The sequence below is a fragment of the Hipposideros armiger genome, unplaced genomic scaffold (assembly GCF_001890085.2).
Source record: "Hipposideros armiger isolate ML-2016 unplaced genomic scaffold, ASM189008v1 scaffold_385, whole genome shotgun sequence".
NCBI classification, from domain to species: Eukaryota; Metazoa; Chordata; class Mammalia; order Chiroptera; family Hipposideridae; genus Hipposideros; species Hipposideros armiger.
In genome coordinates, this window is record NW_017731735.1 from 1,013,914 (window position 1) to 1,037,215 (window position 23,302).

Consider the following 23,302-nt stretch of genomic DNA (forward strand, 5'->3'; position numbering starts at 1 on the left):
TTGAGATAAATATAAACATCTTCCTGAGACAGTACCCTTATATAAAATCCTGACCACTTTCTGAGGAGGTAATGCAAGTTATATATGGTAAAGACTGAGAGAAAGTACAGAGTGAAACCAGGAAACCTGGCCTGGGTACATTTTCTAAGGCCAGCATTGCCTAATGGGTATTGGATGCTACAGTCCATCCTTCCGCAGTATGTATAGATCAGACCTTGAAGATGGTCTATCTGGGAGTGGTCCACGCTTCTCTCTCCCTGGCTAATCCCATCTGCCTTTGTTGATAGAGAGTCTGCAGCAAAGGACAGAAAGGCAGATAAGGATGTTTATAACCCAAAGGGCAAGTAAAGCCCTTTCTCAAGTCATTTTATGAAGTTTATCAGGATAGCAAACCACCACTGTTGCTTCCTCATAGTTTTCTCCATCACATGATAACTTAATTTCTAAACTAAGATTTGCTGTATCTAGTATCTAGTGTAACAAAGGATTTGTTGTTACTCATGAAACTAATATTTCAGTGGTTTCTGGTGATTACAAGACAGAATACTTAAAAATCAAGCTATTTTGGGAGACCTGGAGTATTACTACCACACCCAGAGATGATTACCAGGGAGGCAGAATTCTTATGCCTCTGGGGAGGTGGCCCTTTCTTCAATAACATTTTTTTAAACTTTATTAGGGAAATTTTTAAAAAATACAAAGTAGAGTAATATAATGAACTCAACATGTACCCATTACCCAACTTCAACAGATACCTCATGGCCAATTTTTCATTTCTACTCACTGCCCCTCTCCACTAGATTATACTAAAGCAAACCCAGACAATCATTTAATTTCCTAGCCATAAACATTTTAGTGCTTACCTCCAAAAGATAGATTTTTTAAAAATGTAACCACAATAGCATTATACCTCCAAAAAAACTGTTAACTATGCTTAATATCAAATGTCCAACAGGTATTCAATTTTCATCAACTTGCTCATAAATAATTTTTTACAGTTTCAATCACGATCCAATTAGGACCCATATATTTGTAGATGGTTTCTATGTCTCTTAAGTCTTTCTCCTCTGTAAGTTAATCCCTCCATTTGTGAGCATCTTAGAGAGGAACATTATTTCCCCAGTGTTGCCTCTTAGGGCATAGACCCTAATATTCTGCTGATGGAAATAAAGGGAATTTTGGAATATGAGGGCAAAATATCTACCTTAGTATGGCCCTGGGGTCACCAGGAGCTTAGCATGGAAAAAGGGCTTAAATATCCTCAAAAACTAAGCCATAAAAGTTAATTTGAAAGGCAAGACAACTTTTCATTGAATAGAGCTCCTTACAAACCTCTTCTCGTTCCCATGCCCTTTTCCTCTTTTTGTTTGGATTAGAATCATAGTCCCATAAATTTATAAAACATTCTAGCTATTCCAGGAGAAATAAACATGGTTTTTCTTAGTTCAAGCAGCACCTCTACACAAAAGATATATTCCATTGAGAATACATTTTTGTGAAAATTGGGAATGTCATTGTGTCCATATACTTAGTTCACCCTGGCCAAGACCTCTCAGTTTAAAGCCTTTCACTACTATGTTACCTAATTTAAAAATCCCAAACCAGGAAGCTAATTTGGGACAGAATCTTTGAAACTGAGACCATTCTGGAAAATTGAGTACATATGGCTACCACACTTGAAACCCATGTCCTTCTCCACTGGTTACATTCTACCACCTTAACAGGAGATCAGAATGAGGCATTTAGTGTGCAGGCCTAACAGTGAGTTTTTCATACGCAGACAAGTTAAACTAGCCAGGGCTTACCTGCAAGACTGGTAACTGGAAAGCAGGAAGACTCTCTAGTGGGGTTCTGCTCTCCCTCTGACCTGAAGGATAGAATGGAATGGTGAAAGACAACTTCCTTGGGCAGTTCCTTGGTAGTGTTACTTGTGGATCAGAGTAAATAGGTAGTTCTTAGTCTGTGGAACACTCCTCAGAAGGGAAAAGACTATTAGCTAAGCAATTTAAGAGGTGGGTTATAAAATCGATTCTTTTCCTGTGAGGATGGGTGGGGACAGAGAGATCTGAGATTTGAGTTCATGAGTAGAAAGATACAGGGGCAATATAAAGATATTGATGAGCTATGGAAGATGACAGCCCCTTATCTAGAGGACTGGTAGTTGAGGTACCTTTTTGAAAAAGATGGGGAGAAAATAGGATACTAGTTTTATCATTCTCATTCAGAACTGAGTTCCTAACAATGTTCAAACATAGGGATCATAAAAAAAAAAAAAAAAAAAAGGCCAGTTTAATTCTACTGGTCAACCTGGCTTAGCAGAACTCAACTGGTGACAGGGTGAAGCTAGCTAGGCAAAATCCTAAGCCTCCCTTCATTATGAAGGAAATGCGATAAAGGATTATTAAGGAGTCAAAATGGAGACAATGCTGTTTTGGTGGAGTGGGGGCAAATCCCAACTTCCTTTCACCTCAAAAATCTTAGTACCTAAAGAAGAATAAATAGTTGATCTCAGTGGCAGTGTTCTTTGCCCATTCCACCATTCTAGAGCTTGTAATACCAGTAGAGCTGCAGTAGCAATAAAAGGACATACTTTATTATTTATGTACTTTTTAGTAAGCTGGAAGTCTGTGTCTCCAACTATTATCAGACAGAAAGGGAAATCAACATATTTTATAATAACTTGGCATAGAGGAAACAATAGGCAAACAGAAAACTGGAAACAATGCTGTTTTGGTGGGGTGGGGGCAAATCCCAACTTCCTGTCACCTCAAAAATCTTCGTTTTAGTATATCTGTCAATGGTTGAAGCTACTATCCTTTGGGAATTTTACTCAATTTACCTGAATTATTGGGAGCAAGGACGCTTGTGTGGCCTGAATCCCCACCATTTAAGGATGGTCTGAAAGAAAAAATCCCCAGTCCAGATGAGGCAGATGAAGGTCTAAGGAGGGGAAAGAAAAGCATCAGCAGATAAAAGGAAAGGTAAGGTAAAAAGCATATGTAAAGGAAGAGCCTATACATTTAGGCTAGAGAACCTGCTTGGAAGCGAGAATAAAATTATGTAATTCCGATGTATATTAGACACAGTTCTAGTCAACCTTCTCTTTTGTTTATGGTAGATTATAAACTTTAGTGGTACAGGCCAGTGGAGAAGTAACCCCAGGGCTGCTGGCAGAGTATCAGTGTGAACAGATTCCAAGAGAAAGGAAGCATACATAGTGTTACTCACCTATATGATAGGCTGTGAGTAGAAGCTGGTGAAGGGGTTTCTGGAAAGCATAAAAACAAGCCTGTGAGATCATCCATGAACTGGAGAAGAGATTCAGGTATACTTGGGGCCAGGGCAAAAGAACTGGGGATCAAAGATTTTCAGTATATGTATCAAAGAACTTTCGGTTTTGTTGATTTTCTCTATTGTTTTTCTATTCTCAGGTTCATTAATTTCTACTATAATCTTCATTTCTGCTCTAATCTATGGTTCTTTGAAATGATCAACAAAATGGACTAATATTTAGCCAGGCTGTCCAAGAAAAAAAGAAGGAAGCCTCAAATAATTAAAATCAAGAATGAAAAAGGGAATGTTACTACTATCTTAACAGAAATAAATTGGCTAGTACATATACATTCTCAAGGGGATGAATATGAAAGAATTGGAGGGAGACTATTTGGTGAATTTCAAAAATGGTTATCCAGAAAGAGATTTGCAAATATCAAAATTGCCTCTTTGGAAAGAAAGGGAAATCCTCTCTGATAAGTATTCTCTATGGACTGGCTAATGCCCTTGAAAATAGTTAACAGTAACAGTTCTAAGGGGAAAGAGACAAGAAATTAAATGGAACCAAAATATTTCTTCACTGGAATATTTTTATGTTTAATACACTACCCTTCAGGCTAACATAATGGGCATCTATTGTACCGTAGTTAACCTTCCTTTTAAACCTAACTTCTGCCACCTTGTGGCAATTTTAAAAATCCAAGTCAATTATTTTGAGTCAAGTTATCCATCTCCTAACTAGAAATTTCAGTGACTTTCTATCACTCATTTTTTATTTCCCTCTTATCAGTTTGAGAACAGAAATATAATTATTTGAAAAGCAGTAATATATGTCTGGATAACTGGAATCATTGGGAAAAAAAACGAAGTAAAATGGCATTATACTATGCACAGAAAACCAGAAATCTAATGGTGTATGAATACAATACGTTGGTTTCTGACACATTCTTCCCTCTCCGCTCCCCTCACCAGTATAAGAGTCTCTGGGAGTGCTCCTTCCCTGAAGGCCTCTGGTTCCCTGATGGACAAATAATAAACATCAATTAAAAATATATCCTGGTTTTCTGGCTTCCATATTCATTTTTTGCTCTACATCTACACATTGAAGCATATTTTGTTCTCCCGAAGTGGTTATGCTAGTCCAAGAAGGATCCACACTTTAGTACTTCCAAAATGAACATGATGGACACTGTTAATTTAGTCCTTGAACACTTCCCTATTTATTCTGTGTCAGCTTCTAACAAAAGGTCTGCATTGCCAAAAGAAAAGAGAGTCCAGGCATGGCATCAGATAATTTATGCTAAAAGCAACGTAAATTTAATATTCTCGCCTTAAATCTTTGCTTTCATTTAGTGTTAGAAATCTCAATCTGGAAAGAGAAGGTAACTATTACTTACTTGTCCCACACTACTAAAGCCGGCCACTCTATAATGGATAGACTCCACTGAAGAGGACCTACTGTATAAGGTGAGACAAAAAGAAAAAACAAACAAACAAGCAAATCTGGTGTTAAACTTTTATACAGACCTAAAGTCTCCTCAGTCCCTAGCTCTGCCATATTGAGGTATTTTGTTCATCTTCCAACTCTTGCCAACAGTTTTAATGATCCTGTATAGGTTTTCTACTCACCTGACCACTTGGCTGCTATGCTGAGAACTAGGTCGTGGAGTAACTGAAAAAGAATAAAGTGCACAATGAAAAGTTGCCATCAATAGTGTGCTCTGCCTTGCCTAGCCAATCTATTGCAAGTGGGTATCTGGTTGTATGATCTTTTCATATCATACTTAAGATTAGGAAAATCACATTATAGTCTCTAAGAGGAAGCCATTTTCCATATGGGAAGAGGATATTTAATCATCTCACATAGATATTTGGCAAAAAATGTTCTCTACCTAACTGTGAAGGGGAAGTAATGCATACTGGTCGAGGTGTGGTTGACCTGCAAAGAAAAAAAAAAAGGCAGCTCTAATATCTTTAAGTAGAAGTTAAGTGCCACATCAGATAAGTCAGATCATTGTTTTTAGAAATAATAGCTTCCTCTCTGAGCACAAATTTCTTACTATTATTTATTAACAGGTATTACTCCAAAATATGGAGGCAGTTTTCATGAGACTCCTTGGCTGTTCAACTCCCTAAGTGAAACCTTCTTCCCTTCTTTACTGCCCATAATAGAAGTTTTGAAGTCCTCCTTTCTTTCTTCCCTCAGTGCCTTACTGAGTACTCTTAACTTTACATATATTTATCTGTCCATCCATTTATACATCTATCATTCCCTCACACTCTCTATCCCCTCATCCATCTAGCCAACAAACACTTATTTAGTGTTTATACATCACAGAAACTGAGATTACAAAGATAACTAGAATTTAATTCCTATATTTGAGAGGCTCACAGGCTAATGGGAGAGATAAAAAGTAAATAAAGCAATGTTTAAGTGTTATAATGGGTATATCAGAAGTATAGAAGTATGAAAGAACACTAGACTGTAACTTCTGTGAGTGCAGGGACCATGTCTTTTTTAATCCAATACAAGGCTGATATTAAAAATATTTAACAATTGGGGCCAACTGAGTGGTGCGTTGGTTAAGAACTGGCTTGGGACGCCAGAGGGCCCCGGTTCGGATCCCACATATGAGGGCCAGTGACACTGCCCTCTACAGCTAAGATGCTGAACAACAGCTCAACCTGGAGCTGGGCTGCCATGAGTTGCTGACGAAGGCTTAGGCTGCAGCCCCTGCTGATGTGGGTTGCCATTGGCTACCATATGTAGCCAGCAGCCAGAGTGAGCGGCCAGCAGCCAGCGTGAGCGGCCAACAGCTGCTGTGAGCGGCCATCCAGAAGCCAGTGACTGATCTGCCTCGCCTGGGAAGAGCGCAATGATGGTGCCAACTTGGGCCAGTGAAGCAACGTCCTCCACAACTAGACTGAAGAACAAAAGGACAGCAACTTGTCTGTTCCCCTTCCCCCAATTCCCCAGCGTTGTTCCCATCCCCCAATTCCCCAATTAAAAAAAAAAAACTTTAAAAAGAAATAAAAATAAAAAGCACGAATTTATTATTTAAAAAGAAATTTAACAATTGGTATGGTACAGACATTACCAATTAAAGTAGTGATGTATGCCTAGCACCTGATAAACAGTAGTCACTAATGAATATTTATTGAATGAATAATAGACCATTTAACTCTGCCTAATGAAGTCTTCACAGGAGAAATGACACGTGAACTGAATTTTGAAGGATGATAGGATTTCATAAGGTCAAAGTTGAGCATTACATTCAATATTTTACTTCATCACTTTTCAGTGAGTAACTCTTTCTTGGAAAAGTGAAAGATAAGTTCATCAACCATTTCCTCCACCTCATAGCCCACACAGAAGTTATAGCCAAGAGTCAAGAAAGAACAGAAATTTTCAAAGAGGGCTAGTATGGAACCTGATAAAACTGACCTGCTTCCTTGGTATGAACTTGTAGATTCCTGTAGGTGAAAAAAATGGGACTGAAGCAAGCTGCAGCTCAAGGGTCCTAATCAATGGACCTTACTTGTTAGGTAACTAAGCTGTAATGTCCACTAGTTGTAGTTGCTAAGATTTCCAATAGGAGAAAAAATAGCAGCAGTGTTTCCTTAGGAAATTTTTAACTTTGGAGAAACACAATTTTAGTTCCTCTTCATAAAAATACACTGGGAATCCTGAAGACTGATATACGTGGGGAAATATGAGGAGAGAAAGAAAAGTGACAGGATTACAATGTGCTAGAATAGTTATAGGAGTAGGATCAATAGGAACAGTATATAAATACAAAGAACATTTTTAGGAAGAGAGAAATGTCTAGGAAATAGAGTTTGAGGGAGGGGAAGGGTCCTGAGATGCCTTGGGATTCTTAAAGAGAAATTTTAAGTTACAACAGATGTCTCTTCTATAAGAGAGATTCCCAAATGGTATGTTGTAACTCATGGATGTTCGAGAATGGGCTACCAGTGTCCTAGATATTGATCCTTTCAGCCCTCCAAGGTCTTCTGTGGCCTCATCCACTTACTACCGTGTGCTTGTTGTACAAATATTATCAGTTGTATATGCCATATTGTGAAAAAGGTTGGGAAACACTATTCTATTCAGCCTGCTAGATAGATGGGAAAAGGAGGAGAGAAAATAATAATAAGGAAAATCCATTTAATTCACCTTCAGGATGGCTAGAAATTTCTTCAGTTCTTCATTCTCCTTCCTTAAGACTGACAGCTCTCTAGGCAAAAGATGGAAACAATCAGTTCCAGCAGGTCAGCAGGATAAAACCCCTGATTATTATTATTATTTTTTTAAGATTTTACAGGGGAATTGGGGGAGGGGAACAGACAAGTTGCTGTCCTTTTGTTCTTCAGTCTAGTTGTGGAGGACATCACTTCACTGGCCCATGTTGGTATTGTCATTGCGCTCTCCCCAGGTGAGGCAGTCACTTGCTGGCCATTCGACGGCTGCTCACAGTGGCTCACAGCAGCTCATGCTGGCTGCCAGCCACTTATGGTAAGTCACGGCAGCCCACTGCTGCAGGGGCTGCAGACTACACCATCCCCGGCGACTCACGGCAGCCCAGCTCCAGGTCTAGCTGTTCAGTTCACCATCTTAGCTGTAGAGGTCGCAGCATCACTGGCCCTCATGTGGGATCCGAACCGGGGCCCTGCTGCTCAGAGCTGGCGTCCCAAGCCAACTCTTAACCAACACTCCACTCGGCCGGCCCTGATTTTTATTATTATTAACACCTATTTAATGCTTATAGAGAGATGCTGAAATGCAGAGTATTTCTGTCAGAGACCTAGTGATTTAGGGGGACAATGGCAGGGTTTTTGATGGTGAGAAGAATCAGGTGGACAAAATAAGCAGTCACTTGGTATGATTTCAGAGGAGTTTACATAGAATTCCATTTCCTCTCCACACACAGCCTGGCCTGCTGATGTCTGAAAATTTCCATCAAGGATTCCATCTTTTAGCTTAAAGTTTCCAAAATATACCCTCCTACAGGTAACATTTTAAATGCTGTGAAAAAGCTATGTCTGATTTCTCTGAAAAAGCAGTTTGTTTGTTTTTTTAAAAGATTTTATTGGGGAATTGGGGAAGGGGAACATTGTTGGGGAATTGGGTGAGGGGAGCAGCCAAGTTGTTGTCCTTTAATCTTCGTTGTGGAGGGTGCAGCTAGCTCAGCCCCAAGTCCAATCACTATCCGGCCGCCCATCAACAGCTCAAGGCCGCTCAGCTCAAGGTGCTGTGTTCAATTTTAGTTGTGGGGAGGCATAGCCCACCATCCCATGTGGGAGTTGAACCGGCAACCTTGTTGTTAGGAGCACATGCTCTCACCAGCTGAGCCATCCTGCCACCTGTTGGCAGCTGAGCAGCAGCTCAGCTCCTGTGCAGCTCACTGGCCCATGCGGGAATCGAACCGGCAACCCTGTTGCTCAGAGCTCGCTCTTAACCACTGAGCAACTCAGCCAGCCCAAAAAGCAGTTTTTGATTGGGGGAAACAGAAGAGGAAAGCCACAAAGTGAGGTGGGCCCCTTGAGGGAAGAAATAGAAAAACAAAATGGAGATTGAGGGGATCAAGAATTCTGTACCTGGGGCCAGCTGAGTGGCGTGTTGGTTGAGCTGGCTTGGGACGCCAGAGGGCCCCGATTCAGATCCTACATATGAGGGCCAGTGACACTGCCCTCCACAGCTAAGATGCTGAACAACAGCTCAGCCTGGAGCTGGGCTGCCATGAGTCGCCGGCAACGGCATAGGCTGCAGCCCCTGCTGCAGTGGGTTGCCATGGGCTACCGTGTGTAGCCAGCAGGCAGCGTGAGCGGCCAGCAGCCAGCGTGAGCGGCCGTCCAGAAGCTGACGACTGATCTGCCTCGCCAGGGAAGAGCGCAATGATGGTGCCAACTTGGGCCAGTGAAGCAACATCCCCCACAATTAGACTGAAGAACAAAGGACAGCAACTTTTCTGTTCCCCTTCCCCCAATTCCCCAATAAAAATCTTTAAAAAAAAAAAAAAAGAATTCTGTACCTGATTTTGTCCAAGACAAACATAAACACACATGGAGCAATTTTCAGGCTTTGCTACCATAAGGAATTAAGGGCAACAGCTTCTCTGAAAGAAAAAAAAAAACCTCTCTGGTGATTTGATTTGTTACTTACTTTTCCTGGCTGGTCACTGTTCGCTGTGCCTCCAGCACGACTGCTTCTAACTTTGTAATTCTATGCTTATAAAAGGCGATGAGGAGATCTGTTTGTTTCTTCTGGAAACTCCACACCTACTCGGAAAAAACAGACCTTTGATAAATACCCCCATAGCTCCTTTCCCCTTACTTCTGGCAACAAAGGGAAATCCATTAATTTGTACTTTATTACTGATCATTTTCTTCTGGAGCATCTGGCCTAATTCATGACTTTCCAAAACTAGAGGATTCAATGCCAGGGAAAGCCAAAGCTTTTCATTTCCAGGACAATGATTTCCTAATATTCTAATGGGAATATTCTGACAGTAGAAGGGCCCTTTAAAAATAAAATCTTTCATCTTGAACAAGAAGAGTGACACCCAAAAAACGTTTTCAAGCTTAAATTGGTTTGGATTTAACTTATCAGATTAGTTTGAATTTATTAGTTTGGACTCAGCTTCCACATTCCAGAGCACTATTAACCAGTTTACTTTCCCTAAGATGTTCACACAGAGGCACTTACAGACTGCTTATGCTGTTACAGTAATGGGCAAAAAGGTATAGAAAGGGATTACCTATTTCTGAATTTCATTTCTGGGCAAATAATTTGATCTTTTGCGTTACCATCTGATATACTGATGTGCCTATCATGGGATTACTGAATGAGATCAAAAGTTAATAATTAGAAAGGGTTTCAGCTTTGTCAGGCTCCACTTTTGAATACACAGCAGTATTTATGTCTCATCTGCTTCCTTCCTACTCAAGACTATAAACCTTTTATCTAAGGTCCTTCCCTAGATCTTGGTATTCTTGTCATTAACTTTTGTTCTCACCTAATTTGCAAGTTGCTTTTGCCACCTTACCACAGAATTGTACTTAAGAGTTTATATAGTCTCTAGCCTCTTTCCTTTCTACTTAAAGCAAACTAAACTAGTTCTAGATAGAGAAGAACTCATTGTAGTCTATTTTTTTTGTAGTTGTTTTCAATAAAAGTAAAACATGTTCATTTTAGAAAATCTGAACAGTGCAGAAGGAGAAAAAAAAGTCACTCAGAATCCTGAGAGTTACCTAAAATGATGGAGGTAGGGGAAACAATAGATATTAAAATAGATGTAATATGCAGCCAAGAAACAGTATCCCAAACATCCTAACCTCCACTTAGGATCAGTTTGCAGTGAAATTAAGTTAGTATCAGGCTATGGCCAAGAAAAGCCAAATCCTGCCCTACATTGGTTCTCCTTTGGGAACAGACCCCACTGTGGAACTCCAGGGAGCCAGACTGGAGTGCTGAAGGGCCTTTTGCCTAGGCCTAAGCAAGCCTACAATGCCTACTTAACCCCCAAAAACTCAAACCAAATCTCAGATCTGATCATTCCAAGAAAAAGAAAGACCAATCCAAAAAACAACCACCTGCAGGAAGTGTTAGCAGAGAGGAACAAGTGATTTGGCCCAATCCTAGAGTACAAATGTTTAGCCTATTTCAAATGCATCTACCAAAGAAGATTCTAAAACCTAACTCAGTAATGAATCTCAGTATTAAAAAAAAAATCTTAATTGTTAGCAAACTCATTAATTTTGCTCACTTGGTTTTTTTTTGTTTTTGTTTTTTTAACTTGGGATTATTTTGTTAATAAAATAACATAGAGCAGATAATAATAAAAGTAATTCTGTTGACAACACTAAACACTGTCTGAATATCTCCAAGTGTTAAATATTGTTTATTTTATTGGAACAATGCATTGAAACTACCTACTTCTAGACCCAGATTCCTCTCCTATATCTCTATACTAGGAGAAGGTAAGGGTATCCTGGTCTTCATTAGGATTTCCAATCATTTTAGAATTGATAACATGAAACATAAATTTTATTTTATTTGCTGAAGAGAGTATTTTAAAACTTCAGTTCTGAATTAGGTACAGTAATGGCAAGAGATTGGAGAAAGTAAGGGAGATATCACTGAAAAATACTGAGAGAGGCACCGTAATAGAAGCAAAGCGGGAGCTCAAGATATTTGGTCCAAAGTGGGGTGTGCATGTCACTGCTTTACTTTTAAAAAGTGGCTTTGTTTATTTGTAAAAGTAATATATATTTTGGAAATGAATATTAGCTAGACGGACTATTTTTTGTACTAAAGAATGGCTTTCCTAATTCTTATTTTTAAATGTCAGAGTTTCTTTTTTTAGTTGAAGATTTATATTCCCATGAAATTTTAATGTTTTGAACATTTATAAAAGAGTTGCTAAGTTTTAGAAATTTACTTTAAGGGTATTGGTAAGATCACTATCTCCCACTGATACTCAAAACCTATTAGTTTGCCTTATATATCTTTTGTGAAGCTGACTCCTTCATTCCATAATATCTAAAGGTCTTAGTATTTTAAAATTATACCTCAAGGTAATCATACAGTTGAGAAAAGGAAATTTCTCTTTACAGACATATTCCAATGAGAAAGGAATGATAAAATTAAAATATCAGCATTTTGCAACTCCTAATGACTTATGGATCAATGTAAAGTTCATCAATGGCTACCATCACACAAAACAAGAGACAAAAGACCATTACTTGCCTCTTGGTGGAATGCAACACTGCTATAAAGTATTCTTGCCTCCCAGCCCTTCAGTCAAATGATTCTGATTAAGCCTAAATCTAACCATTAACTTAACGGAAACACAAAGTACAGATGAACATATTAAATGACTCCATGGGAATCTAATGAACAAAATCCACAGAGCTGTGAACAGCTCAACAGAACAAAAGACCATTTTCTTAGAAAATAATAAGAAATGAGAGGAAACTTATAGTTTAAAAGAAATGTAAACGATATAACCAACTGAACTATATAGACCTTATTGAAATCCAATTCAAACAAAGTTTTAAAATAATTACAAGACAACTGGGGAAATGTGAATGCTGACTGATTAATCAATATTAGGGAATTGTTATTTTAGCATGACATTATTATATTTAAGAAAAGAGTCCCCACACACTCTGAAATATTTACAAATTGAAATGATATCTGGTTTTGGCTTCAAACTAATCTGGATGGGGTGGCAGTAGGTATAAAGGAAGACTAGCCATGAGCTGATAATTGGTGAAGCAAGGTGGTGGATACATAGAACTGGAAATACTAAGATGAATAGTATGGGTCCTTGTCCTTCGGTAGCTCATCACTGTATAGTAAAAGAGACACTCAGACGTGTGAACCAATAAATAAAACACAGGTGATATGCCGAACAGAAGTATGTATAAAGTAAGAAATAATGATTAAGAGACATCAGAGTGTGGAAGCCAGGCATTCCAGGCACAGAGTTATGAAACTATATGGTATATAAAAGAACTGCAAAGAACTAAATCTACTTTATAGATTAGGTAATAAATAACCTACCTAAGAACTGTTTTCCTTGAAACTTTCTTCCCCATGGGGCTGGGGTTACTTTACATTTAATAAACACTGTTTGACACCCCCCCCCAAAGAAAGTTATTAGCAGCAGAATCCAGAGTAGTTATTATCCATTCTTTCTGATATTCTTGGTTGTGCACATATTCATCTTGTAACTGTATTATATCCTCACAGATTCTGGTTATTTTGTGTTATCTCAGTTTATAACCATTAGTAAATAAACACTTCCTAGCTTCTGGGGGAAAAAAAGAAGATATACAAATGGCCAATAATCATGTGAAAAGATGCTCAGCATCATTAGTCATCCAAGAAATGCAAATCAAAATCACAATGAGGGCCGGCCGAGTGGCGCGTTGGTTAAGAGCTGGTTTGGGACACCAGCTCTGAGTAGCAGGACCCTAGTTCGGATCCCACATGAGGGCCAGTGACACTGCCCTCTACAGCTAAGATGGTGAACAACAGCTCGACCTGGAGCTGGGTGGCTGTGAGTCACCGGCAACAGCATAGGCTGCAGCCCCTGCTGCAGTGGGTTGCTATGGGCTACCGTGTGTAGCCAGCAGACAGCGTGAGCGGCCATCCAGAAGCCAGCGACTAATCTGCCTCGCCTGGGAAGAGCGCAATGATGGTGCCAACTTGGGCCAGTGAAGCAACGTCCTCCACAACTAGACTGAAGAACAAAAGGACAGCCACTGTCTGTTCCCCTTCCCCCAATTCCCTAGAGCTGTTCCCATCCCCCAATTTAAAAAAAAATCTTAAAAAAAAAAAAGTTAGATGACCTGAACTTTTTGCCAACAATTCATGGCTTTTGTACCACGCCAATGCACCACCTCACACGGCACTGTCTGTGAGGGAGTTTTTAGCCAGTCAGCAACTAACTGTATTGGAACACCCTCCCTGCTCACCTGATCTGGCTCCCAATGACTTCTTTCTTTACTTGAAGATAAAGGAACTATTGGAAGGAAGACATTTTGATGACATTCAGGACATCAAGGGTAATACGACAACAGCTCTGATGGCCATTCCAGAAAAAGAGCTGCAAAATTGCTTTAAAGGGTGGACTAAGCACTGGCGTCGGTGCATAGCTTCCCAATGGGAGTACTTCAAGGTGGCCATAGTGATATTCAGCATTGAGGTATGTAGCACTTTTTCTAGGATGAGTTCACAAACTTAACTGTCAGACTTCGTATATACAATGGAATATTACTCTGCCATAAAAAAGAATAAAATCTGGGCCCGCCAAGTGGCACAATGGTTAAGAGCTGGCTTGGGACGCCAGAGGGCCCCGGTTCGGATCCCACATATGAGGGCCAGTGACACTGCCCTCCACAGCTAAGATGCTGAACAACAGCTCAACCTGGAGCTGGGCTGCCGTGAGTCGCTGGCGACGGCGTAGGCTGCAGCCCCTGTGACAGTGGGCTGCCATGGGCTACCGTGTGTAGCCAGCAGCCAGCGTGAGCAGCTAGCAGCCGCAGTAAGCAGCCATCCAGAAGCCGGCGACTAATCTGCCTCACCTGGGAAGAGCGCAATGATGGTGCCAACTTGGGCCAGTGAAGCAACGTCCTCCACAACTAGACTGAAGAACAAAACGACAGCAACTTGTCTGTTCCCCTTCCCCCAATTCCCCAGCACTGTTCCCATCCCCCCAATTCCCCAATAAAAATCTAAAGAAAAAAAAAAGAATGAAATCTTACCATTTGCAACATCACAGATGGACCTAGAGGGCATTATGCTAAGTGAAATAAATCAGAGAAAGACAAACACCATATGATCTCACTTATTATGTGGAATCTAAAGAACAAAATAAATAAACAAACAAAATAGAAACAGATTTATAGATACAAAGAACAAATTGATGGTTGCCAGATGGGAGGAAGGTTGGGGGGCTGGGTGAAAAAGGTGAAGGGATTAAGAAATACAAATTAATAGTTACAAAATAGTCGTGTGTATGTAAAGTATGGAATTGGGAATATAGTCAATAATATTGTAATCACTATATATAATACCAGGTGAGTACTAGACTAGTCAGGGAGATCACCTTGTAAATTATATGTCTAACCACTATTCTGTACACCTGAAAATGATATAAAATAATATTGACTGTCAATGTAATTGAAAATAATAATAATTTTAAAAGAAATCAAGAATGACTCTAGATTTAGTTTGGTCATTATGTGGATGGTGGTCATCATTCACCATGATAAAAACAGGAAGAGTAGCCTGTTTTCCTGTGTTTATGTGGGGGGTGGGCATGATGGAGGGTTGTTCAGAATAATGAGTTAAGTTTGAGACATGTTGAATTAGTGAAGATATCAAGTGAGCAAATGGACATATGGCTCTGAAGAAAGAGAGAGAGAGAAAGAGAGAGAGAGAAGAAAGAGAGAGCTCTCAGTCATTCAGCAAAGATTTACTGAGTGCCTCCTATGTAGCAAAATTAATCATTGCAGGGGATACAGCAATGAATAAAACAAAGTTGGTCCTTGCCTCTCGGAAGCCTGTAGTCTATGAAGCATATAATAAATAACATTAAAAAATTGCATATTATCCAAGTGTTATTAAGGAAACAAAAAGGTTGCTATGACAGAGAGTAAAGGGGAGACCTAACTTAGATAGTGATCAACAAAGGCTTCTCTGAGGTGATATTTAAGCTTAGATCTTTACTGGAGATAATAGATTTGGAAGTCATCCATATGTTGACGATAACTGAAGCATGGGAGTGGATGAGATTATCCATATAGAGTACAAAAACTAAGGAAAATATCTAGTATAGAACTCTGAGAAATATAGCTATTTAAGAGATAGAGGAAGAAGAACACAAAAAAGAAAACAGAAGTTGATTACAGTAGCCAAAGAAAGTTTATATATATATATATATATATATATATATATGTATATATATATATATTTACATATATATATACATATATATATATGTATGTATGTTTTTAAAAAGATTTTATTGGGGAAGGGGAACAGTGTTGGGGAATTGGAGAAGGGGAACAGCCAAGTTGTTGTCCTTCAATCTTAGTAGCGGGTGGGCATAGCCCACCATCCCATGCGGGAGTCAAACCGGAAACCTTGTTGCTAAGAGCACAGGCTCTAACCACTGAGCCATCTGGCCACCCATAGGCAGCTCAGGGCAGCTCAGCTCAAGGTACTGTGTTCAATCTTAGTTGTGGGTGGGCATAGCCCACCATCCCATGTGGGAGTTGAACCAGCAACCTTGTTGTTAGGAGCACATGCTCTCACCAGCTGAGCCATCCTGCCACCTGTTGGCAGCTCAGTGGCAACTCAGCTCAGGCACAGCTCACTGGCCCATGTGGGAATCGAACCAGTGATCCTGTTGCTCAGAGCTCGTGCTCTTAACCAACTGAGCCACTCGGCCAGCCCCAAGAAAGAATATTTTAAGGAGGAGAAACTGGGCCTCAATTGTTGCTGAGAAATTGCAGTACGAATCAAAAATAAGTATCCACTGGATTTGATAACAAGGAGGCTATCAATGTCCTTGCAAGGGCAGTGTCAATGAGATAGTCTGAAGCCAGACTGCAGTGGGTTGAGGAGAGGCTTGGGAGGTGAAGTAGACTGAGTATAGACACACCCGTCATTGCACTCTAATGTAGTTCTCTTTCTCAAGACTCTACTTATTCACCACGTTCTCGTGAGGGTTACCACCAATCCTCATGTTGCCAAATCCAGTCAACCTTCCTCTGCCCTCATCTCGTCTCTCAATAGTATGTGACTCAGCTGGTTATTTCTTCTTTCTTGAAACAATTTTCCTTTCCTAGTTTCTGTGACACCACACTCTCCTTATTTTCACCTCTCTCTTTGCTGCTCTTTGCTAACATTTCTTCTCCTGTACCTAATCACTGGATATCGAAGCCACTCTTTCTCTGGTTCCAAGGCTTTAAAAACTATCTATATCCTGATGAGTTCCACGCGTCTATCTCTATCCTTGACCTGTGTCCTGAGCTCCACAATGGGAAATTTTTCTGCCTTTCATGATTTCTCCTCCTGGATTTCTAACAAGCATCTATAACCTAATATGTCCAAAATGGTATTTTCCCTCAAAATGGTCTTTGCAGTCTTGGTAAAGTGTACAATTATCCCTCTTAGGTGTTCAAGACAAAAACCCAGATGTCTTCTTTGATTCCTCTTTTTCTCATCCTCCACATCCAAATCCATAGCAGTTCTACTAGTTCTTCCTAGAAAACATATCTCAGGTTTAACTACCCCTCTCCATTTCTATTGCCAGCACTTTAGCCCAAGCAGTCTTGCTTCGATTTCTCCCAGAGCCTCCTAACTGGTCTCCCTGCTTCTACTCTTAACTTCTCTATGGTTCAGTCTCTACTCAGCAGCCAGATTCTCTTTTAAAATTATATGTCAGACAATGCCAATTCCTTGCTTAAAAAACTTCAATGGTGTCCCACTGCACTTGGAAGAAAATCTAAATTCCTTACCTTGGCCTACAAGTCCCTATACTATCAAGCCTGTCTCTCTGACTTCACCTTGAATCATTCCTCTCTCCCTCCCTCCCAACCTTAATGTTCATTCATTCGTTTAACAAACATTTCTTATGCAGCTAATTTGTGCCAGGTGCCTGGTTAGGTATTGGGCAATGCAAAGATGATGCCTGACTTTCAAAAGTTTCCGTTTAGTGAGAGAAACAGACATATGAAGAAATAAATTAAAAACACTTTTTCAGAGTTAAGTGCTTTTGCATAGTTAAGAGCAAGGTGGGTTTGGAGTACAAAGGACAGAGCAAAAATCTGCCTATAGGAATCAGAGAAGGCTTTACCAAAGAAGGAACAATTACTGCATACATTTGAAAGATGGCTAGTTGTGGATAAGGGTGCATGCAGTCTATGACCTGGGAACAGAAGAAAGCTAACAGGTCCATATGGGGCTTTCCAATCCTCAAAGATAGATAGTTTTATCTAGAGGTGAGTAGAGAATTCAAAACAGAGAGTTTGATCAACTATTGGCCATAGAGTAGTACAGCAGAAAAATGCCCTTGTCAGTTCATTAAAAAGATTGGGGATGATTAAAACACAAATCGATATTTAGATCAACATTCCACTCATTCATTCATTCAACAATTTTTTGAGTGTCCACTACATGTTAAGAGCTATCTGAAGATCTTGGTATACAACAATAAACAAAACCAACCAAATCTCTGCCTTCGTGGAGCTTACTACATTCCAGTGCAGGATTCAAACAGTAAACAAATATATAATGTTTGAGATAGGAGCTATGATGAAAAATAAAGCAGGGTAAGGCACAGAAAGTGTTGGACCCACTATTTCAGATATTAGAGTCAATAAAGGTCTGACTAAGAAAGGAAAATTTAAGCAGAAGCCTGAACGAGGCAATCTAGATATTACTTGGATCAGTTATTCAACTTCACAAATTAGGAAAACACATTTTCAGACATTGCTGACTTCACCAAACTGGCCCTTCACTAAAGTGATGATTAACTGACCCTTTCCATTTATTTTATCTTGATTATTTGACCATGTGTAATTGGCCCCATGATTAGGTAGGGTAAGATTCCGGCTACATATAATTTCTCTACTAATCATTAACCAATCCTGGGTTTAGCTATTAACCAAAGGTCTGCTCTTTCTCTTGTTCATGTGATCTTGTTTACATTTCTCTCTCAGTCTCAGCTGGATTTTATCTCCCCTTAATGTTAAATAGTATCTAAAATATGATGGTTCACTCAAGCAGCTCAGAGCAGGATGCAGCCAAAGCCTCAATTCCCCTTCCTCTCTATCTTGACAGTTAGAAATGAAGAGTGATACACCAAAGAAAAATTAAATCTACCATCTTCAGCCAGAAAATTACTAAGGCTCCTTTTCATATTTAGGAAAGGGATACTCTCCTAAGAATGAGAAGAATAAAAGAATAGTGATAAAATCTCAAGAAACATACCAAGATAGAAATCCCATTAGGCTATGAAATAATTTCAGTGAAGAACTGGAGAGTGTGAGGGAAAAACCAAAGCTTTTACAATTTGGGAACTCTCTCAAACAGTTGTCCTGCCTTCTCTCCAGCTTCTGTATGTCTATTGTTGCTGACCAACTCAATTGTATGCCAACATATGATGCATCAGGAAAAGAAAAATATTTTCTAAAATGCAGGCAACCAATTATGAACACTAAATGAAGAATTAAATATATATGCATTACTAAGAAAGATTATTGAAAAATGAAAATGGGAAACAAGAACTCCATCTTGAACTTAGGTCTATAAGCAAAAGGTTGAGAGACTACTAAATCCATTGTTTGCAGAGTCAGGCCTATATATTTAAATCAATTTTCAGAAGATTCATTAATCTGCACAGAAAGATAATAAAACTCCTTAAAGCCTTCTACATTCTTAAAAATTACTTAATAGAACTAGGACGTACAAAGCAAGATGTCAGCTACATTGCGGTTTTTATAGCCTATCATAGATTCTGGGTCAGTAAAAAGTTAACTGTTGAGATTTGTATCATCAATGAAGAAAGCAAACAGCAGTCAATGTCTCTCCATGGTGTACAAATGTAGTTTAAAGAGAACCTTTGATAACAAAATAAGATGCAATTAGAGCTAGCCTGGAGAATCAGATTTTTTCACCTTTGTTTCTCATACCTGAGAGATGTGACTAAAATGCTGCAAAGCTGTCTCCACAGGGCTTTTGAAGTACATCTTCTCCTGAGGTTTCAGCTATGAAGAGAGTGAGGCAAACGTTGAGCATATCCACAATGGAAGGAAATAAAATACCAGTAGACATGGCAAAGGATGAACTACCCCTTCTAAAGCATCTGGTATCATTTCACTTGCTAAGAGGGCAATCACCACTGCTCCAGATGTAGACTGTATGTCCTAATTCTCCTTACCTGGTGTTTCTGTAACAGCAGCCACAAATACTTCTCCTAGCTGTTGTCCCTCCCGCCTTTTTTTTTTTTTATAGTTACTATCAGCGAGTTTTGTTTGTTTCTTTTCTTTCTTTTTTAAAAATTTCAGTGCTTAGTCACTCAACAACTATACTCTTTGTATACTTCCTACAGGCCAGGAATGGGATAAGATGGTTTGTAGAAGGGGAAGAAAAACTTACATTATCAGAAAGAGCCAGATGCTTGCAGGCAGCTCCACAAACAGAACATTTTTCTAGGGGGTAAAGGGGAAAAAATGTTTGGTTCTCATGGACATGAGGTAAGATTTTCCTAAAGTACCTGGTAACAGTTAAGTAGGCTAGCAAGAGAATAAGAAAAGAGGGTTCTTACTGAATTTAGAATACCACTTGCTATAAAAGGACATCAACTTGAGCTCTGTTCTCTAAATCAGTATTTCCAAACTTGTATGTTGATGACAAGTAAGACTTTCATACTGTGCCTCTACCCATCTCCCTCTTTATAAATTCCCAATTATCTTCTGTGGGTGAGGGACAGCTCTAACGCCCCAGCAGGAAGTACTGGAGTACATTTATAAGAATACTGGGAAGAGTAAAAGAGTACCATTGATCTCAACTTTAAGTTACCCTTTTTTTTCCCATCTACCTCGCACTTAGCACCCATTAGTTACTATAAGAAACTCCCGAGGGCCGGCCGAGTGGCGCGATGGTTAAGAACTGGCTTGGGACACCAGAGGGCCCCGGTTCGGATCCCACATTATGAGGGCCAGTGACACTGCCCTCCACAGCTAAGATGCTGAACAACAGCTCAACCTGGAGCTGGGCTGCTGTGAGTCGCCGGCAACGGCGTAGGCAGCAGCCCCTGTGTCAGTGGGTTGCCATGGGCTACCGTATGTAGCCAGCAGCTAGCGTGAGCGGCCACCAGCCGCAGTGAGCGGCCACCAGCCGCAGTGAGCGGCCGTCCAGAAGCCGGTGACTGATCTGCCTCTCCCGGGAAGAGCGCAATGATGGTGCCAACTTGGGCCAGTGAAGCAAAGTCCTCCACAACTAGACTGAAGAACAAAACGACAGCAACTTGTCTGTTCCCCTTCCCCCAATTCCCCAGCACTGTTCCCATCCCCCCAATTCCCCAATAAAAATCTTTAAAAAAAAAAAAGAAGAAAAAAAACAAAAAGAAACTCCCCAATTTTTCCTGCCCTGTTCTAACTTTGCAAATATTCCTGGATCTTGTTTTGAAGCTCTCCTTCTCTCATATCTAATTAACCCATTCTGAAAGACGAGAAAATTAAAATTCCTAATCTTTCCTTGTAAGTTTAAATTTTAGTAGTGGTGCTAGTTATTGATTAAGATAAATGCCATGTTAGGAGAAAACATCACATGATATATGCTTCAGTGAGACAAACAGCTCCAAAGGGAGCTGCTGTTGCCATAGTCAACAGCTTTGTTACATTAGCAGACAACTAGAAAGGGTCATGAAAGTCATGAGGTTAGGTAGCTTCTGCAGAGACTATCTAACCTGACTCTTCTTGCATTGGGGCTAAGGGTGTTTCCCAGACTTCCCTCTATATTATTGCCAGAGTGAGCTAGCAAATGCAAATCATTCTTCTATTTAAGAAAAACATAAAACGAACTTCCACAGCTCTCCATGACGTGTAGGATAAAGTTCAGTTCTTTAGCCTGGCATATAGAGCCTTCCATCATCTGGTCACTGCCTATCTCTTTAGCCTCATCTCTCACCATTTCTTACCTTGTTTTTCATGCTCTAAAAATCTCAACCATGTGTAGTCCCCTGCACTATGGTTCTATGATGTGGTGTGTCTTTATACATTCTGTACTCTTAAACTAGAATGATCTTCCCTGCTATCCATTTGGCAAACTCCAGTTTATTATTCAGAACTCTATTGAAGCAACACCTCTTCTATGAAATCTTCTCTGATCAAAGCACCCTATCCTAAGTCCCTCTTCTGGCCTATTTCCATACTGCATAAGTATTTTAGCATTGAACAAAAAAAAATACCACTTAAAATTCAAGTCTCATTTCTAAGACTTAATAGTTCCAAGAACTTAGTCAAATCACTTATCCTATCTGAACCAGTTCCTCATTAGTAAAGTGGGCCTACTAATAATTACCTCCTGGGATTGTGGTGAAGATACATAAAATTGGTACATGTGAAAATACTTTTTAAACTGCAAAGGTATGACCACCACCACCACCATCATCATTTCTAATCAAATTGATTTCAGAGGCTAAACCACTTCCCATTAAAAATGGCTCTTGTTATCAACCAAACTTTCCCCCATTCTATTTGTTATTTTTTCTCTTTTCTCTAATCAGCCTGATAATCTCGTGGCTTTCCCTACCACAGGCTTCAAAACACTGACAAGTACCCTTGGGTGCTCAAGTCATGTACATTCCATTTGCTAAATCATTCTTTATTAATGGATTCCTGCAATTTCCATAATTAACAGTTTCCTACTGTATCGATACCACCTTTGGCCTACTAAGTGATTTTTATCCCAAGTCACACAGAGAAATGACTAATCATTACTTCTAGGTTAAAAACATTTTTGCCTGAATCTGAAAACAGTAAAGTCACTCACCCACAGTCATACACTTTTTACAGAAAATATGGCCACAGCTGGTGACAAAGAAATGGTCCCCATCTTTTCGGAAACACCAGTTGCAGTGAAACCAATCCATTCTGGAGCAGATGAAGAGAAAGAGTAAGAATAACTTGGGGCATAAAAGAATTGTAGCTGGTCCAAAAATCTATGTAACAATGTTTGCTTAGGTACTGCTATCTTTTTTGGGATATGGGCTTATTATTGTGGATATTCCAACCAGTTGTAAGTACATATACTTCTGAAGTGAAAAAAGCAGATTGCAGACTATGTTATACCATTTCTTAAAAAAAAAATATATATATATATATATATATGGAGAGAGATGGAGAGAGAGAAAATTAAGAGGACTATGATGAGACTTTCTGAATGGTGTGATTGTGTGTGTGTGTGTGTGTGTGTGTGTGTTGCCTTTACACTTTTTTTCTCAAGTTTTCTGGGTTAATTCATGTACCAATTTGTAATTAATCTTTTTTTAATTAATTTATTCTTTTTTTAACATTTATTTATTTATTTATTTATTGTGCATCTCAGTGGCCCATGTGGAGATCAAACTGGCAACCTTGGTGTAATGAGCACTGTGCTCTAACCAACTGAGCTAACTGCCTGCCCCCTGTAATTAATCTTTAAAAAAAAGAACCATCCAGGGCCAGCCGAGTGGCGGCACATTGGTTAAGAGTTGGCTTGGGACACCAGCTCTGAGCAGCAGGGCCCCAGTTTGGATCCCACATGAGGGCTGGTGACGCTGCACGCTCTACAGCTAAGATGGTGAACAACAGTGGGCTGCCTGTGAGCTGCCGTGAGCGGCCGTCCAATGGCCAGCGACCGATCTGCCTCAGCCGGGAAGAGCGCAATGATAATACCAACATGGGCCAGTGAAGCAACGTCCTCCACAACTAGACTGAAGAACAAAAGGACAGCAACTTGTCTGTT

At 39.8% G+C, this 23,302-nt stretch overlaps 1 protein-coding gene across 1 annotated transcript; it reads right to left on the bottom strand.

Annotated features, from left to right (window-relative positions):
- Window positions 1-224: 224 nt before the first annotated feature.
- On the bottom strand, window positions 225-21,279 carry RNF212B (ring finger protein 212B). Its single transcript, XM_019663025.1, has 14 exons — window positions 21,264-21,279; window positions 19,952-20,004; window positions 19,486-19,560; window positions 9,437-9,552; window positions 7,451-7,511; window positions 6,719-6,747; window positions 5,166-5,212; window positions 4,903-4,945; window positions 4,671-4,731; window positions 4,243-4,291; window positions 3,229-3,268; window positions 2,840-2,940; window positions 1,806-1,867; window positions 225-292 (listed from the first exon to the last, which is right to left on the bottom strand). The coding sequence occupies exons 1-14, from the start codon at window positions 21,277-21,279 to the stop codon at window positions 227-229; spliced, it is 819 nt and encodes a 272-aa protein (XP_019518570.1). The 3' UTR covers window positions 225-226.
- Between the last annotated feature and the right edge of the window lie 2,023 nt (window positions 21,280-23,302).

Coding starts and splice junctions, on each gene's coding strand:
- RNF212B (XM_019663025.1), bottom strand. Junction 5,213..6,718: donor AGTTCATACCAAGGAAGCAG/GTCAGTTTTATC, acceptor TTTTCTTTGCAG/GTCAACCACACCTCGACCAG. Junction 3,269..4,242: donor TCCCAGAGACTCTTATACTG/GTGAGGGGAGCG, acceptor TATGCTTTCCAG/AAACCCCTTCACCAGCTTCT.